Raw genomic sequence first — 13,402 nt, forward strand, 5'->3', positions numbered from 1 at the left:
CTGGAGGTTCGACTGCGAACCAAGCCAAAATGCCTTGATACGAAGTGTATAGTAATAAGGGATAAAAGGGCTAGAATAAACAAGATAAGGGATAAAAGGGCTAGAATAAACAAGCAGTAGCTGATTCCTACATAATGCTCTTAAGGAGGATTATTCAATATGAACATACTGATTAGTTTTTGGGAATTAATTTATGACCAAATAATATTCTAATTGAGCTTACATTTCGGAAAAGTCTCGGACCGAGGGGTAAGACACTGTTGAAAATATATTACTTTTGCCTAATGGAAATATTTTTTCAATTTTTTCAATATATTTATACTGTTCCCACCCTAATATAACTTAAAGCCCTATGTTGCGAATGGCGAATGGCCGAATGTCATATTCGACCGAAAATATACGGCGGGTCACCGGCTCACACTCGCAGCCTACGGCCGTCTCGCCCTGAATCCTCTAGGAAACATTTGCTACTAACACGGTAAATACGTCTCGCACCTTATAATGAAGATGTATTTATAATCAAGTAATATGAAGTAAAAACCAGTATAAAAATTATCTTTCGTAGATATTCATCCGATGTTGCTGGTTTCAACGGCGAAGAAAGTGCACCTGTCGTTAAAATTGTGTTGTCGCAGAGAGGAAAATCGATGCTTTCCATTGATGGGATACTATTCAATAAAAACAAGCAGAAGCGGAATGCTTCTTATGCTTTTTTCATTTGACACAAAATATAATAAAACAATTAAATATACGCGGACTAAAACAACATTACTCGACCAACACAGACATATTCATGGCGGTAAACCAGCTGCAGGTTTGTTGATAAAGTACTTTTATTTGATGTTTTTATAATGTAATAAAAATTCTAGGCTTTGTCATTTCTGCCGCAAAATCGGATACAGGAGGCGTACGACGCGATGGAAGGAACGATGCCTGAAGAATTGGAAAATTTCCTTACATATTTTCGGAATACTTAGACAAGTGGGAGGAACCGGAACAACAGGCCATTGTTTCACCCTGTGTTCTAATTTTAAGCCTGTCATTGACAAACTACTGCGGACCACAAACAGCTTGGAAGCATGCCACCAACGATGGACAACCATCGTTGGTTCCAATCACCTGTCAATGACCAGGATCATCACAGAGCTGCGGGTGGAGCAAAAGACGATAAAGGGGAACATCTTTAGAATTCTTCAGGGGGATGTTCCGAATTCGCACCGAGAAATAGACAAAAAAATCTACTCGAAATATGTTAATGCTCACAAAATGAGCAGCAAAAATTTTGTTGACGCAGTTGCGCTTTTATTAAGCGCTAAACAAAGGCGTTCGTAAAGCATGTTTTGTTTGTTTAATAGTAGTAGTTTGTTTTTTGTTTGATTAAAGTTATTTGTTAACTACTTGCCAATTCGTGGTTTTTTATTGAGTAGTTTATTTAGGCATTTCGAAAAATTTCGGCCTTTCGTGATTCGGCCATTCGTGATTCGGCCTTTCGTGATTCGGCCTTCTGTTATGTGACTGTTATTGAAATTCGGCCATTTGGATTTCGGCCATTCGTGATTCGGCCATTTGTGTTTCGGCCATTCGGTACCAGCCCAAAAAAATAAATTCGATTTTTCCGACTTTTCAGAGTAGAGTTACACCTTAATGAACTCTCTTACTATCTAAATAAAAATCGTAACAGTCTATTTTTAAATTCATTGTTTGTCAAATTAAAACCAAAAAGGTGCGATTCATCGTTAAAAACGTCCATTATCGATCGAACCGGCTCATTTATGATGTAAACTTGTTAACCCAACGGAAGTCTCAGAAACTCTGCACGGCGAAGGTGGTACCCGGGATCGTTCAAATCAATAAGTTCAAGAAGGGTTGGTGCATCAATATTGCTAGTTAACAGTTTTGCTTCAGAATTTGGAATTCAGAATTGCTTTAGAATTTCCATTCCAATCAACTGGCATCGCCCTAGCCCTAGCCCTAGCCCTAGCCCTAGCCCTAGCCCTAGCCCTAGCCCTAGCCCTAGCCCTAGCCCTAGCCCTAGCCCTAGCCCTAGCCCTAGCCCTAGCCCTAGCCCTAGCCCTAGCCCTAGCCCTAGCCCTTGCCCTAGCCCTAGCCCTAGCCCTAGCCCTAGCCCTAGCCCTAGCCCTAGCCCTAGCCCTAGCCCTAGCCCTAGCCCTAGCCCTAGCCCTAGCCCTAGCCCTAGCCCTAGCCCTAGCCCTAGCCCTAGCCCTAGCCCTAGCCCTAGCCCTAGCCCTAGCCCTAGCCCTAGCCCTAGCCCTAGCCCTAGCCCTAGCCCTAGCCCTAGCCCTAGCCCTAGCCCTAGCCCTAGCCCTAGCCCTAGCCCTAGCCCTAGCCCTAGCCCTAGCCCTAGCCCTAGCCCTAGCCCTAGCCCTAGCCCTAGCCCTAGCCCTAGCCCTAGCCCTAGCCCTAGCCCTAGCCCTAGCCCTAGCCCTAGCCCTAGCCCTAGCCCTAGCCCTAGCCCTAGCCCTAGCCCTAGCCCTAGCCCTAGCCCTAGCCCTAGCCCTAGCCCTAGCCCTAGCCCTAGCCCTAGCCCTAGCCCTAGCCCTAGCCCTAGCCCTAGCCCTAGCCCTAGCCCTAGCCCTAGCCCTAGCCCTAGCCCTAGCCCTAGCCCTAGCCCTAGCCCTAGCCCTAGCCCTAGCCCTAGCCCTAGCCCTAGCCCTAGCCCTAGCCCTAGCCCTAGCCCTAGCCCTAGCCCTAGCCCTAGCCCTAGCCCTAGCCCTAGCCCTAGCCCTAGCCCTAGCCCTAGCCCTAGCCCTAGCCCTAGCCCTAGCCCTAGCCCTAGCCCTAGCCCTAGCCCTAGCCCTAGCCCTAGCCCTAGCCCTAGCCCTAGCCCTAGCCCTAGCCCTAGCCCTAGCCCTAGCCCTAGCCCTAGCCCTAGCCCTAGCCCTAGCCCTAGCCCTAGCCCTAGCCCTAGCCCTAGCCCTAGCCCTAGCCCTAGCCCTAGCCCTAGCCCTAGCCCTAGCCCTAGCCCTAGCCCTAGCCCTAGCCCTAGCCCTAGCCCTAGCCCTAGCCCTAGCCCTAGCCCTAGCCCTAGCCCTAGCCCTAGCCCTAGCCCTAGCCCTAGCCCTAGCCCTAGCCCTAGCCCTAGCCCTAGCCCTAGCCCTAGCCCTAGCCCTAGCCCTAGCCCTAGCCCTAGCCCTAGCCCTAGCCCTAGCCCTAGCCCTAGCCCTAGCCCTAGCCCTAGCCCTAGCCCTAGCCCTAGCCCTAGCCCTAGCCCTAGCCCTAGCCCTAGCCCTAGCCCTAGCCCTAGCCCTAGCCCTAGCCCTAGCCCTAGCCCTAGCCCTAGCCCTAGCCCTAGCCCTAGCCCTAGCCCTAGCCCTAGCCCTAGCCCTAGCCCTAGCCCTAGCCCTAGCCCTAGCCCTAGCCCTAGCCCTAGCCCTTTTTTTCGTTAATTTCCAATCTCGACATTTTTTTAAGAACTCACCTTTGATACCAGATACCAAATTCTCGGTTGTTTCTCGACGAATTTCCGTTTTCTATTCACCTAGCGACTGGAAATGAAGTCCAGTTTTGGGGAAAAAAAATATTATAAAATTTCCATGACAGAAAAAGATACAAGCTATGAAAAAAATCAATTTTTGACCCAACATCCAACAACCCTGAATATCTACGATGTCCACTGACTGCTGTATATCTTGAAGTTTTTAGAAAAATAGAAAAATTTTCTTATCAAATGCAATCAATTTTATCTTAAAATGTCTGATATTATAAAAGTAATGGCGTTTGAAACTTGGACAAAAAAAATTAACATGCTATTTTTCAGTGTAGGACCTACACTGTAGGTTTTTAGTTTTCAATTTTTTTGAGTTTTAATTTTATGAAAATTCAGGATGTTTCCAAAAGTTCCCAAAAGTTAGCCTGGATAAGTAAAACAAGCCTGGACATTGAATTCTGAGAGAGTTATGCCAACCTCTGGTCGACTTGACGAGAAAACCGCCATTGGACTTATTAAGGCTTCGACAATAAGATGATGTATTGTCGTGTAATAAGATGATGTGAATAAGGCGTCGCAACATAAAATAAATATTAAATATTAATAATTATTTTTACTGGAAATTAGTCTCCGAGCTTGAAATTCTGTTTAGGCATACAAAACTTTGCTGAAAATTTGTTTATTACAATCAACTCGTCAAAATCAACCGAATCAAGTTTTCGAGACAGGTTGTAAATCCGTATATGATTTCTGGCGTCTATGATTCTTTTTGTATTGAGGCCTGTTCAAATCCATTTGTAAAATGCCACAATACAACTAATTATCAGTGTGGAAATTGTAACGACGTTAGTAGCGGCAGCACTCGGATCATCCCTGGCGGTAACGGAAAATTCCCGATAAAAGTTTTCACCAACACTTGCCGGTGAATTAATGTGCAGATACGGCCCGAGTAAACCTGCAAAATCACACACGTTAATAAAACACCATTAACCAGCAACACAAATACAGCCGCACTTACTATCAACGGGTGGCCATTGCTGCACATTTGACGACTTGGGAATTCCATCGATCGCGAACGATGTCCACAGGTCGACCATGGTTTCCGACATTCGGGTATCTTCAGCGTTGAGTTCGGTGACCTCATCCGGGTACGGGAACAAGTAGATGTTGTCATTGGAATGATGAATGCCACCATCGTACGGATAGTGGTCCGTGCTCTTTCCATATCCAAATCGAGTATGCTCCCCGTCGTAATCAAACGTGTACAGATAGGCCACGTTGCTGTACTTTACATTGGCTTGAATATCTCTAAGAACCGGGCCTTTTAGAATAATGGCACTGGCAATCTGAAACATTGACATAAGCTAAAGGCGTTCAAGCATACGTAACATTTTTCGCAACTCACATCGATCAATCCCTTAGCCATGACTGAGAAATTGGCACTTTTAAGTTCTTCTGCACTGAACAGAGCATCGATTTCGAACGCCGATAAAGCACCACTTTCTTCATCTAAACCTAGAATACGATTCATAGTATCCACCAAATCATACTCAAGAAATTTGGGATCATTCAGTAACTGGGTAGTATTCAAGTAATCGTACAAACTGTTGAGAAGAAACGATCCATCTTGTTTGGTGACTCCGGCCATCAACCGAATATCTGATCGAATTTGACCCTGACGAACGCTTTCGAATGGTTTTTTCAGCAGAAAATTTGATGGTCCTCCTACTACCATCCCAATACTACTGATGTGTTCCTTGCCAGGAGTGAATATGTTTGCCTTTAATGATCAATATCCGTTATCTGAAAATTATATAGTTGGTTGCAGTAGATCATACTCACCAGATGCATCGGTAGCGCATTTACAAGCACGTCAGTAGGAACGGTCATCAAACACAGTTCGGTTGCTTCCAACGAAACATCATCTAGACATCCGGCATGCTTGGCAAAGTCTTTGGCGTTCCCAACCGGATTGGGATCAATTGCCCAAGTGGAAATGGATCCACCAGATTGTAAAATAACCTTGTTGAAAAGATTCACCGGAACTAACGGACTGTACAGAAGCGCCGAAGCAGCTGCTGCTCCTGCGGATTGTCCAAACACGGTCACGTTCTGACGGTTTCCTCCGAAATCTGCGATGTGATCCTGTACCCATTGTAGTGCCATAATGACATCTAGCATTCCGGCATTTCCCGGTATTGTATCACTCAGAGTTGAGAGGAATCCAAGGGCACCCAAGCGATACTGAATCACAACCAGTAGAACATCTCGTTCTAGTAGATAGTTCGGCGGATGCTGCTCTGCCGATCCCAGGTAAAAGGAACCACCATGAATGTAAACCATTACTGGAAAATTACCTTCCGTCTGAAATTGAAAGCAGTTTTACCACTAGTGGTTTTACCAGTGAGCCCACTGGAACGTTTCTTTCAGGCACTCACATTTTTCGTATACACCGACAAAGTTAAACAATCCTCATTGTCTTGATTGAGTCCTTCAACTGGCTGGGGACATTCGCGACCGGGTTGAGTAACATCCCGTACTTCGCCCCACGCAGCGGCCTTCAGCGGGGCTTTGAACCGCCGAGCCCCGTTTGGAGCTTCAGCGTACGGGATGTTGTAGAAGCAGGAAATCGACTGGTTGGTGCGAGCTGTCCATTCGGTGGAACCACGAACTACTCCTAGACCCTGAATATTTACCAACACATTTGGAGGATTTTGACCCTCAACTCGGGCGGTGCACCACAGGACGGATAGCAGAAGTGCTAATTTGATAAGGTTGGGTCCCATTGCGAATTTGAAGCAATCGCCGTGAATTCTGGACTCTGACTGTGGCTTTTCGGTGGTAATATCACCACTGATAAAAGAACCATTTTGATAAGACGGCTGAGTAATATCCAAGCTATTGCCTATGATAAGAATCATCATCAGTCATGTAACAAATAGATTAAGCCCATTCCCGCGCTATAACGGCTATCAAACGTCAGTCGTTCTTTGTTATCAAGGAGTAGCAACGGTTTCACTACAGTAATTCAGTAACTTGATTAATTGATGTTCGCCAAATTTATACAGTCAATATTCGAGTCAATAAATGCACGAAACATATTGCAAACAACTCTAACCTCTAAAAATTCTCGCTTATATTGGAGTTTACAATCATAAAAATAAATAAAATGTTATGCATCACAATAATACATAACAATAGCATAATCAAACAGCAATAATTTGCATTTCTCAATCTGCAGCAGAAGAGCCGTTTTCACGTGACATGATTTTTGACATCATCACAATACAGTATGTAAGTAGTCTTAATATGATGTAGAAGAGCGCTTTAAAACTTACCAAATGTATATATTTACAAACCTTAACTACTTGTTAGAAAAAAAAACTCACTCGAAAAGGTTAGCAGTCAAAAAATGTTGACTATTTATTATGATCCACTTTGCTCACTAAGAAAATATGCATCTAGTTTCTTCCAACTTAACTATAAGCGAAGGTTTCATTACGGTGTTAAGAATGAGATACATCTAATGAAAAGTTTTAAATTTGCATACAATACTAATGTAGTACGTACCTTCAGAAACGTTGCCCATGCTGGTTGATTGTTCTTTGATAAAAGGTTAACGAAACACGTGCGATATTGCCAAGCGTCTAAGAATCGATGCAAGCCGCTCTAACGAAAGGCTTTTGATATAATCAGGTTTGACAGTTTGACCAAACGGCAAATCTACATTGTAAATGGCTGATATTACATGGGCATACTCTGGCATACTGAAGTGATTCAATCTACGTAAAATTATTTTATAACAAACCTTGAATGATAACTAACGATTTTGGCTGTTTTAACCAGGTTTAAATAAATTTCTGATCACTGTGCGAAGTATTCGCCCCGCAGCAAACTACTGGCATTCACTAAATAAGGTACGATGGGAATTTTCCCAACCAGTACCTGTAGCTAATGATTCACAAGTCCCGCCACACTCTGCTTTCTGCTGTACTGCATCGAAAATCGACGCCGAGTGCGCTATGCGCTTAGGTATCAAATAAAATAATAAATATATTTGAAGAACATCATGCTAGCCTTGTTGTTCCATTGCATTACAACGCACCTTGTAATTTTAATCGACCCTAAGCACAAATTGTGTCCAAAATTATTGAGCCGTCATTAATAGCTAAGGAGGAACCCTACTGTGGAAAGTTGAAAAAAAGTCGATTTATTTTGCATTTTTAGGAGGCTTATAATTTCAGAAAAAGTTGTGCTAAGGGGATTTTTCGATAAAAAGTTACAACAAAAACTATGGAATCACCTCAAGGGAAGCAACACGAATCTTTAACCTTTAAACGCATTTTTCTCGAAAACATGTTTTTTCCACTGCGGTACGTGAGATATGTTTCAGATTATAGTGGACCGATTTGGCTGAATATTTTTTTCACTACGTAAAAATGAATTATCCAAATTAGTACGTTTTTCAATATCTCATTTTTAAGAGATTTTTGATGAAAAAACAATTCTAAGAGTATTGTTTTGCCAACACTACTAATTTCGGTTTTAGTGATGGCGTTTCGGTCATCGAGTTTCTATTAAATTAGGGTTTTTTCTAATTCCCGTCGTAGTAAGGAAAGCCACTCTAATTTTCATCATTTGTTGGATGGATTTAATGAATACTCCAAAAGTTCTTGTGCTGATTTGACTAAAACACATTTACCTTCCGATCCGTGAACATTGAAATCACTTTAAAGCGACTATTAAAGCATATTATTGAAATTACGCAACTGTCTTTATTTCTAAAATACGTCGTAGCGTTTTAAAATCCGTCCATCAAAATTTTTCATCGTCCGAACTAAAAATCATAACAATGTTTACGAAGCTAACGCGCATGTATTTGTGTAGGACGGCATGACAAATGTTATTCTACAAAATTTCTGCAGGTCAGGCAAGTTTTCCTGGCTGTAGAATAACGACTATGCCTTGCATGAGTTATTTTCATTTATGAATGACGGAAATTAAAACGATTAGTCGACATTGTCTTCTTCGTCGCACGAAAAACGTAGGAAATTTGGCTGGTAAGACTTCTTTAATGATAAAAAGCATTTAAATAGATCTCAGCTCACTTTGATTGATCGCATATGATAGACAACAAACTAAAATATTAGGGAATAACTAGTTTTGCGTTGTGTGTCATAAAAATGCTGATATTTTTAATAATTTGTGTTGATATTTTTTTGAAACGATGGTTCTACAATTGATGAAGGGACGGTAGGGGAAAGAAATGAAAATTTTTTTGATGAAGGAGGGGGAAGAGCGGAAAGGAAGGGGGGGGGGGGGGGGTATTGGTAGCTATGCTTGACAAGTAGTCATTTTGACTCCTACCTTTTGTCCAATGCTGGAAGGTGCATGAGTCGAACCAAGCTGTAATCTGAGATTATAACCGGATTCGAACCCACAACACCCTCCAGGGCATGTGGTTCGCTGGTACTTGTACCTTTGAACCATAGAGGCGCTGGACAAAAGGAGACCGCAAAATCCACTTCTCAAGGATAGCTACGCGTGTTGGTTGGCACATGCCCTGGAGGGTGTTGTGGGTTCGAATCCGGTTATAATCTCAGATTACAGCTTGGTTCGACTCATGCACCTTCCAGCATTGGACAAAAGGTAGGAGTCAAAATGACTACTTGTCAAGCATAGCTACCAATACCCCCCCCCCCCTTCCTTTCCGCTCTTCCCCCTCCTTCATCAAAAAAATTTTCATTTCTTTCCCCTACCGTCCCTTCATCAATTGTAGAACCATCGTTTCAAAAAAATATTAATATATGTATGACCTCATTCCAAGGTCAAGACTAAAATCTTGAGATTAGTCTATTACATAGGAACGGGGCCTTCCCTCGAAAACCCGCGCCGAGAAACGCGGCTAACAAACGCTGACGGACGAACAGCGTCACGTGCAGTACCTTGCAAGTCGTTAGGGCCGGCACAGTGTCGTCGTCCTGAAAGTAAATAGTAGTTAGATTAAAACTTCTCGCTCGGTGGTAATCTGCAATTGATGCAGGAAGCGGCACAATATGTGTCGATAACACAACCAACACGCGTAGCTATCCTTGAGAAGTGGATTTTGCGGTCTCCTTTTGTCCAGCGCCTCTATGGTTCAAAGGTACAAGTACCAGCGAACCACATGCCCTGGAGGGTGTTGTGGGTTCGAATCCGGTTATAATCTCAGATTACAGCTTGGTTCGACTCATGCACCTTCCAGCATTGGACAAAAGGTAGGAGTCAAAATGACTACTTGTCAAGCATAGCTACCAATACCCCCCCCCCCCCCTTCCTTTCCGCTCTTCCCCCTCCTTCATCAAAAAAATTTTCATTTCTTTCCCCTACCGTCCCTTCATCAATTGTAGAACCATCGTTTCAAAAAAATATTAATATATGTATGACCTCATTCCAAGGTCAAGACTAAAATCTTGAGATTAGTCTAATTTGTGTTGGATAGGACGGAAATAGGCAATTACGACGATGTAGCAACATACCCTAGTTCATCTGCCGTCTAGGCCAACGTTTAAAGGATTTATTTCCTGATGACGAGGAAATAAATCCATGAAACGTTGGGCTAGACAGTAGATGAACTATTTTAATTGATACCCAATGTCCTAAATGCCACCTTTTTTAAAAAAAATGGCAGACATTTTGACAATTTTTCGAGTTTTCAATAGTTGCTGCTTGTTACGTATGGACCTTACGTTTCGAAATCATCATTCAAATCCGTTCTGCGACATTCCGTTGGCTCCCGGCAACGGAACGTACCGCCCCCAAAGAACTGTTTTCTAGTGAGCATTTACGCATCCAGTTGCCAACAGCATGACAACCAGAGATAATTTTGAACCACCAACTAGATTCTGAACCTACACTAAATTCTGGACCACATTTTCAATCAGATTGTGTTCCAAATTTTGGAACAGATTTTGGATTACATTTTTGATCGGATTTTGAGTCAGATTGTGGACCACAGTTTTTTGACCAGTTTTTAAACCACCAACCAGATTTTGGATCAGATTTTGAACCAGATTTCGGACCAGGACCAGTTTGCGAACCGCATTTTTTATCAACTGTTGTTTCGGATTTTAGAACAGATTTTGGACTAAATTTTAGATCAGATTTTTGATTGAGGTCTTAAAGCAGATTTTGGATTATATTTTGGACCCAGATTCTAGACTTGGTCTGGACCACATTCTGGACCTGCGTCAGATTCTGGACCAAATTTTGGACAACATTTTTACAGAATTAGACCAGGTATTAAATAAGATTTTTGATCACTTTTTGGACCTAATTTTTTATTAGACTTTGGATCACATTCTGGGCCTGAACAAGATCTTGGAGCTGTAGAATCAGATTCTAGATCAGATTTTGGACAACTTTTTTATCAGATTTGGAACAGATTTTGGATGATATACGGGACCACTTTTCTTTTATCAAACTCCAGTTTGGACCAGTTTGTTCACCTTGCCCAGATGCTGCATCAAATTTGGGTCCAGGTTTTGTAACTGGAAGGAATTGAAAATCCGATTTAGGGCCACATTTTTGATCAGATTTTAATCCACCCGCCAGATTTTGGATCAGTTTCCGAACCAATTTCTTAACCTGGACCGTATTTTGAACCTGGACTAGATTACGGATTGGATTTGAGCCAAATATTGGACCTCCCTCAGAATCTGGATCAGATTTTGGACTAGGTTTTGGATAATATTTTGGATCACATTTTGGATCGGATCTCGGATGTGAGACCAGATTTTAAACCACATACTAGACCAAGACCAGTTTCCGGGGGACATTTTTAATCAGATTTTGGTTTAGATTCTCAAACTGAGCCAGATTATAAACCAGATTTTGGATTACATGTTTGATCGGATTTTGGATGACATTTTTGATCAGATTTTAGACTAGCAACCAGCCAAAAAATGCAAAATACATATTTAAACATAACCTAACCAATAACCGAAGTAACTTTAAGGGGGCATAGTACTTTTTACACCATATTTTTTGCCAAATTTCAAATATTTTATTCTCGATAACGCGAAAAGCGAATCGATTCGGGTTTTTTGCATTCCAAACATTGCACTTCATACTAATATTTACAATTTTGTTTGCATATGTGAACCTCTTCGCCTCTCCCCTACGGCTCCTTGAACATGATCGTTTGAAAAAAACATGATTTGCGGTACCATGGATTGGCGCTGGGGGTCTTATCCGAATTGAAAAATTCCAAAACGACATGAAAGTATATTAAATTATCTCGTGTTTGACCCATCCTTTTTTTAAAATTCGAACGCATAACAAAATGGCGGACATTCAAACATAAAAGTAAGGTTTTTAGTCGAAAAAATTGACTTTAAACATTTCTAAAAAATACAAAAAATGTAATATAAAAAAAAGGATGGGTCAAACACTAGATAATTTTTTTGGCTTTAAAACAAAAAAAGAATCATGAGAATTGCTTGAGCCGTTCTTGAGATATTTATGGTACCGACTTTCAAAACCTGGTTTCGAGAAAAACGACGTTGAACTTTTAATTCGCCGTGTAATCGCTCCAGACATGCGCGGTACAAATAGCTGTAACTTTGTCAATTTTTGGAATTCATTGAAATGACTTGAAACACATATGGTCAAAATGTTAATCTTTCGAAATAATCAATAAAAACAATTTCGATTTTTTTAAGTTGAAAAAGTACTATGCCCCCTTAATTCCAACATCCGAAATCACGAAAATCCGTTATTTTCGACCTTACAGAGTAGAGTCCCCTGTTCAGCGCCTTTTTAAACAAATCATATTTCGCAACGACTAAGAGATAAACAGTTTATGTATTCAGCAAAGTTACTTATTTTACTATGTTCTACAACTTTTGTGAAGACATTTTTTTTTTTGAATTTTTATCAAACAACTTCTGACCGGTAAAACTATTTCTTATCAAATTTAACAGATATGTTCAGAGCACTAAGGCCTCTCGATTGACACGCGCGTGCGCACGCACATTCAATTCATCGAAGCTATTAATTTTTCACAATTTTTGGGATTATCAAGAACTTCTGGCTAATTCCTTCTATTAGCATGCGGCAATGCAGATTGGTTCAGACAAACCGAACTTCATCTAGGCATCTAGGGTATGTTGCTGCTTCATCGTAATTGACTATTCCCGTCCTATCAGCGTTTCGTAAACATTGTTGTGATTTTTAATTCGGACGATGAATAATTTTGATGAACGGATTTTAAAACGGTACGACGAATTTAAAAAAAAGTCACTTGCGTAATTTCAATAATATGCTGTAATAATCGCTATTTAGTGAATTCAAAGTGCACGGATCGGAAGGTAAGTGTGCTTGAGTCACATCCGTACAAGAACTTTTGGAGTATTCATTAAATCCATCAAAGAAATCATGAAAATTAGAGTGACTTTACTAGAACTTTGCTAGGACAGGAATTAAAAATAAACCCTACTTTTCAAAAAGAAAAAAGAGCTTACTTTATTCTACTACATGTTGTGGGAAAGTAGGGTTTATTTCTAATTCCCGTCGTAGTAAGGAAAGCCACTCTAATTTTCATCATGTCCTAGGTGGATTTAATGAAGACCACAAAAGTTCTTGTGCTGATTTGACTAAAACACATTTACCTTCCGATCCGTGCACTTTGAATTCACTAAAAAGCGATTAATAAAGCATTTTATTGAAATTACGCAACTGACTTTAGTTCTAAAATTCATCGTACCGTTTTAAAATCCGTCCATCAAAATTTTTCATCGCCCGAACTAAAAACCACAATAATGTATAAGAAGCTAGCGCGCATGTATTTGTGCAGGACGGCATGACAATTGTTATGCAACATTTCTGCTGTTCATGCAAGTTTTCCCGGCTGCAAAATAACGACAATGCGTTGCGTGAGTTATTTTCATGTTATGAATGACGGAAATTGAAACG

General features: G+C 41.4%; 1 protein-coding gene across 1 annotated transcript; it reads right to left on the reverse strand.

Moving 5' to 3' along the window:
• Window positions 1-4,233: 4,233 nt before the first annotated feature.
• LOC128735189 (glutactin-like) lies at window positions 4,234-6,234 on the reverse strand. The gene is made up of 5 exons (XM_053829684.1): window positions 5,887-6,234; window positions 5,291-5,812; window positions 4,854-5,228; window positions 4,467-4,794; window positions 4,234-4,403 (listed from the first exon to the last, which is right to left on the reverse strand). Exons 1-5 carry the CDS (start codon window positions 6,232-6,234, stop codon window positions 4,234-4,236), a joined length of 1,743 nt encoding a protein of 580 aa, XP_053685659.1.
• Between the last annotated feature and the right edge of the window lie 7,168 nt (window positions 6,235-13,402).

Source organism: Sabethes cyaneus, chromosome 2 (assembly GCF_943734655.1).
Source record: "Sabethes cyaneus chromosome 2, idSabCyanKW18_F2, whole genome shotgun sequence".
Classification (NCBI taxonomy): domain Eukaryota; kingdom Metazoa; phylum Arthropoda; class Insecta; order Diptera; family Culicidae; genus Sabethes; species Sabethes cyaneus.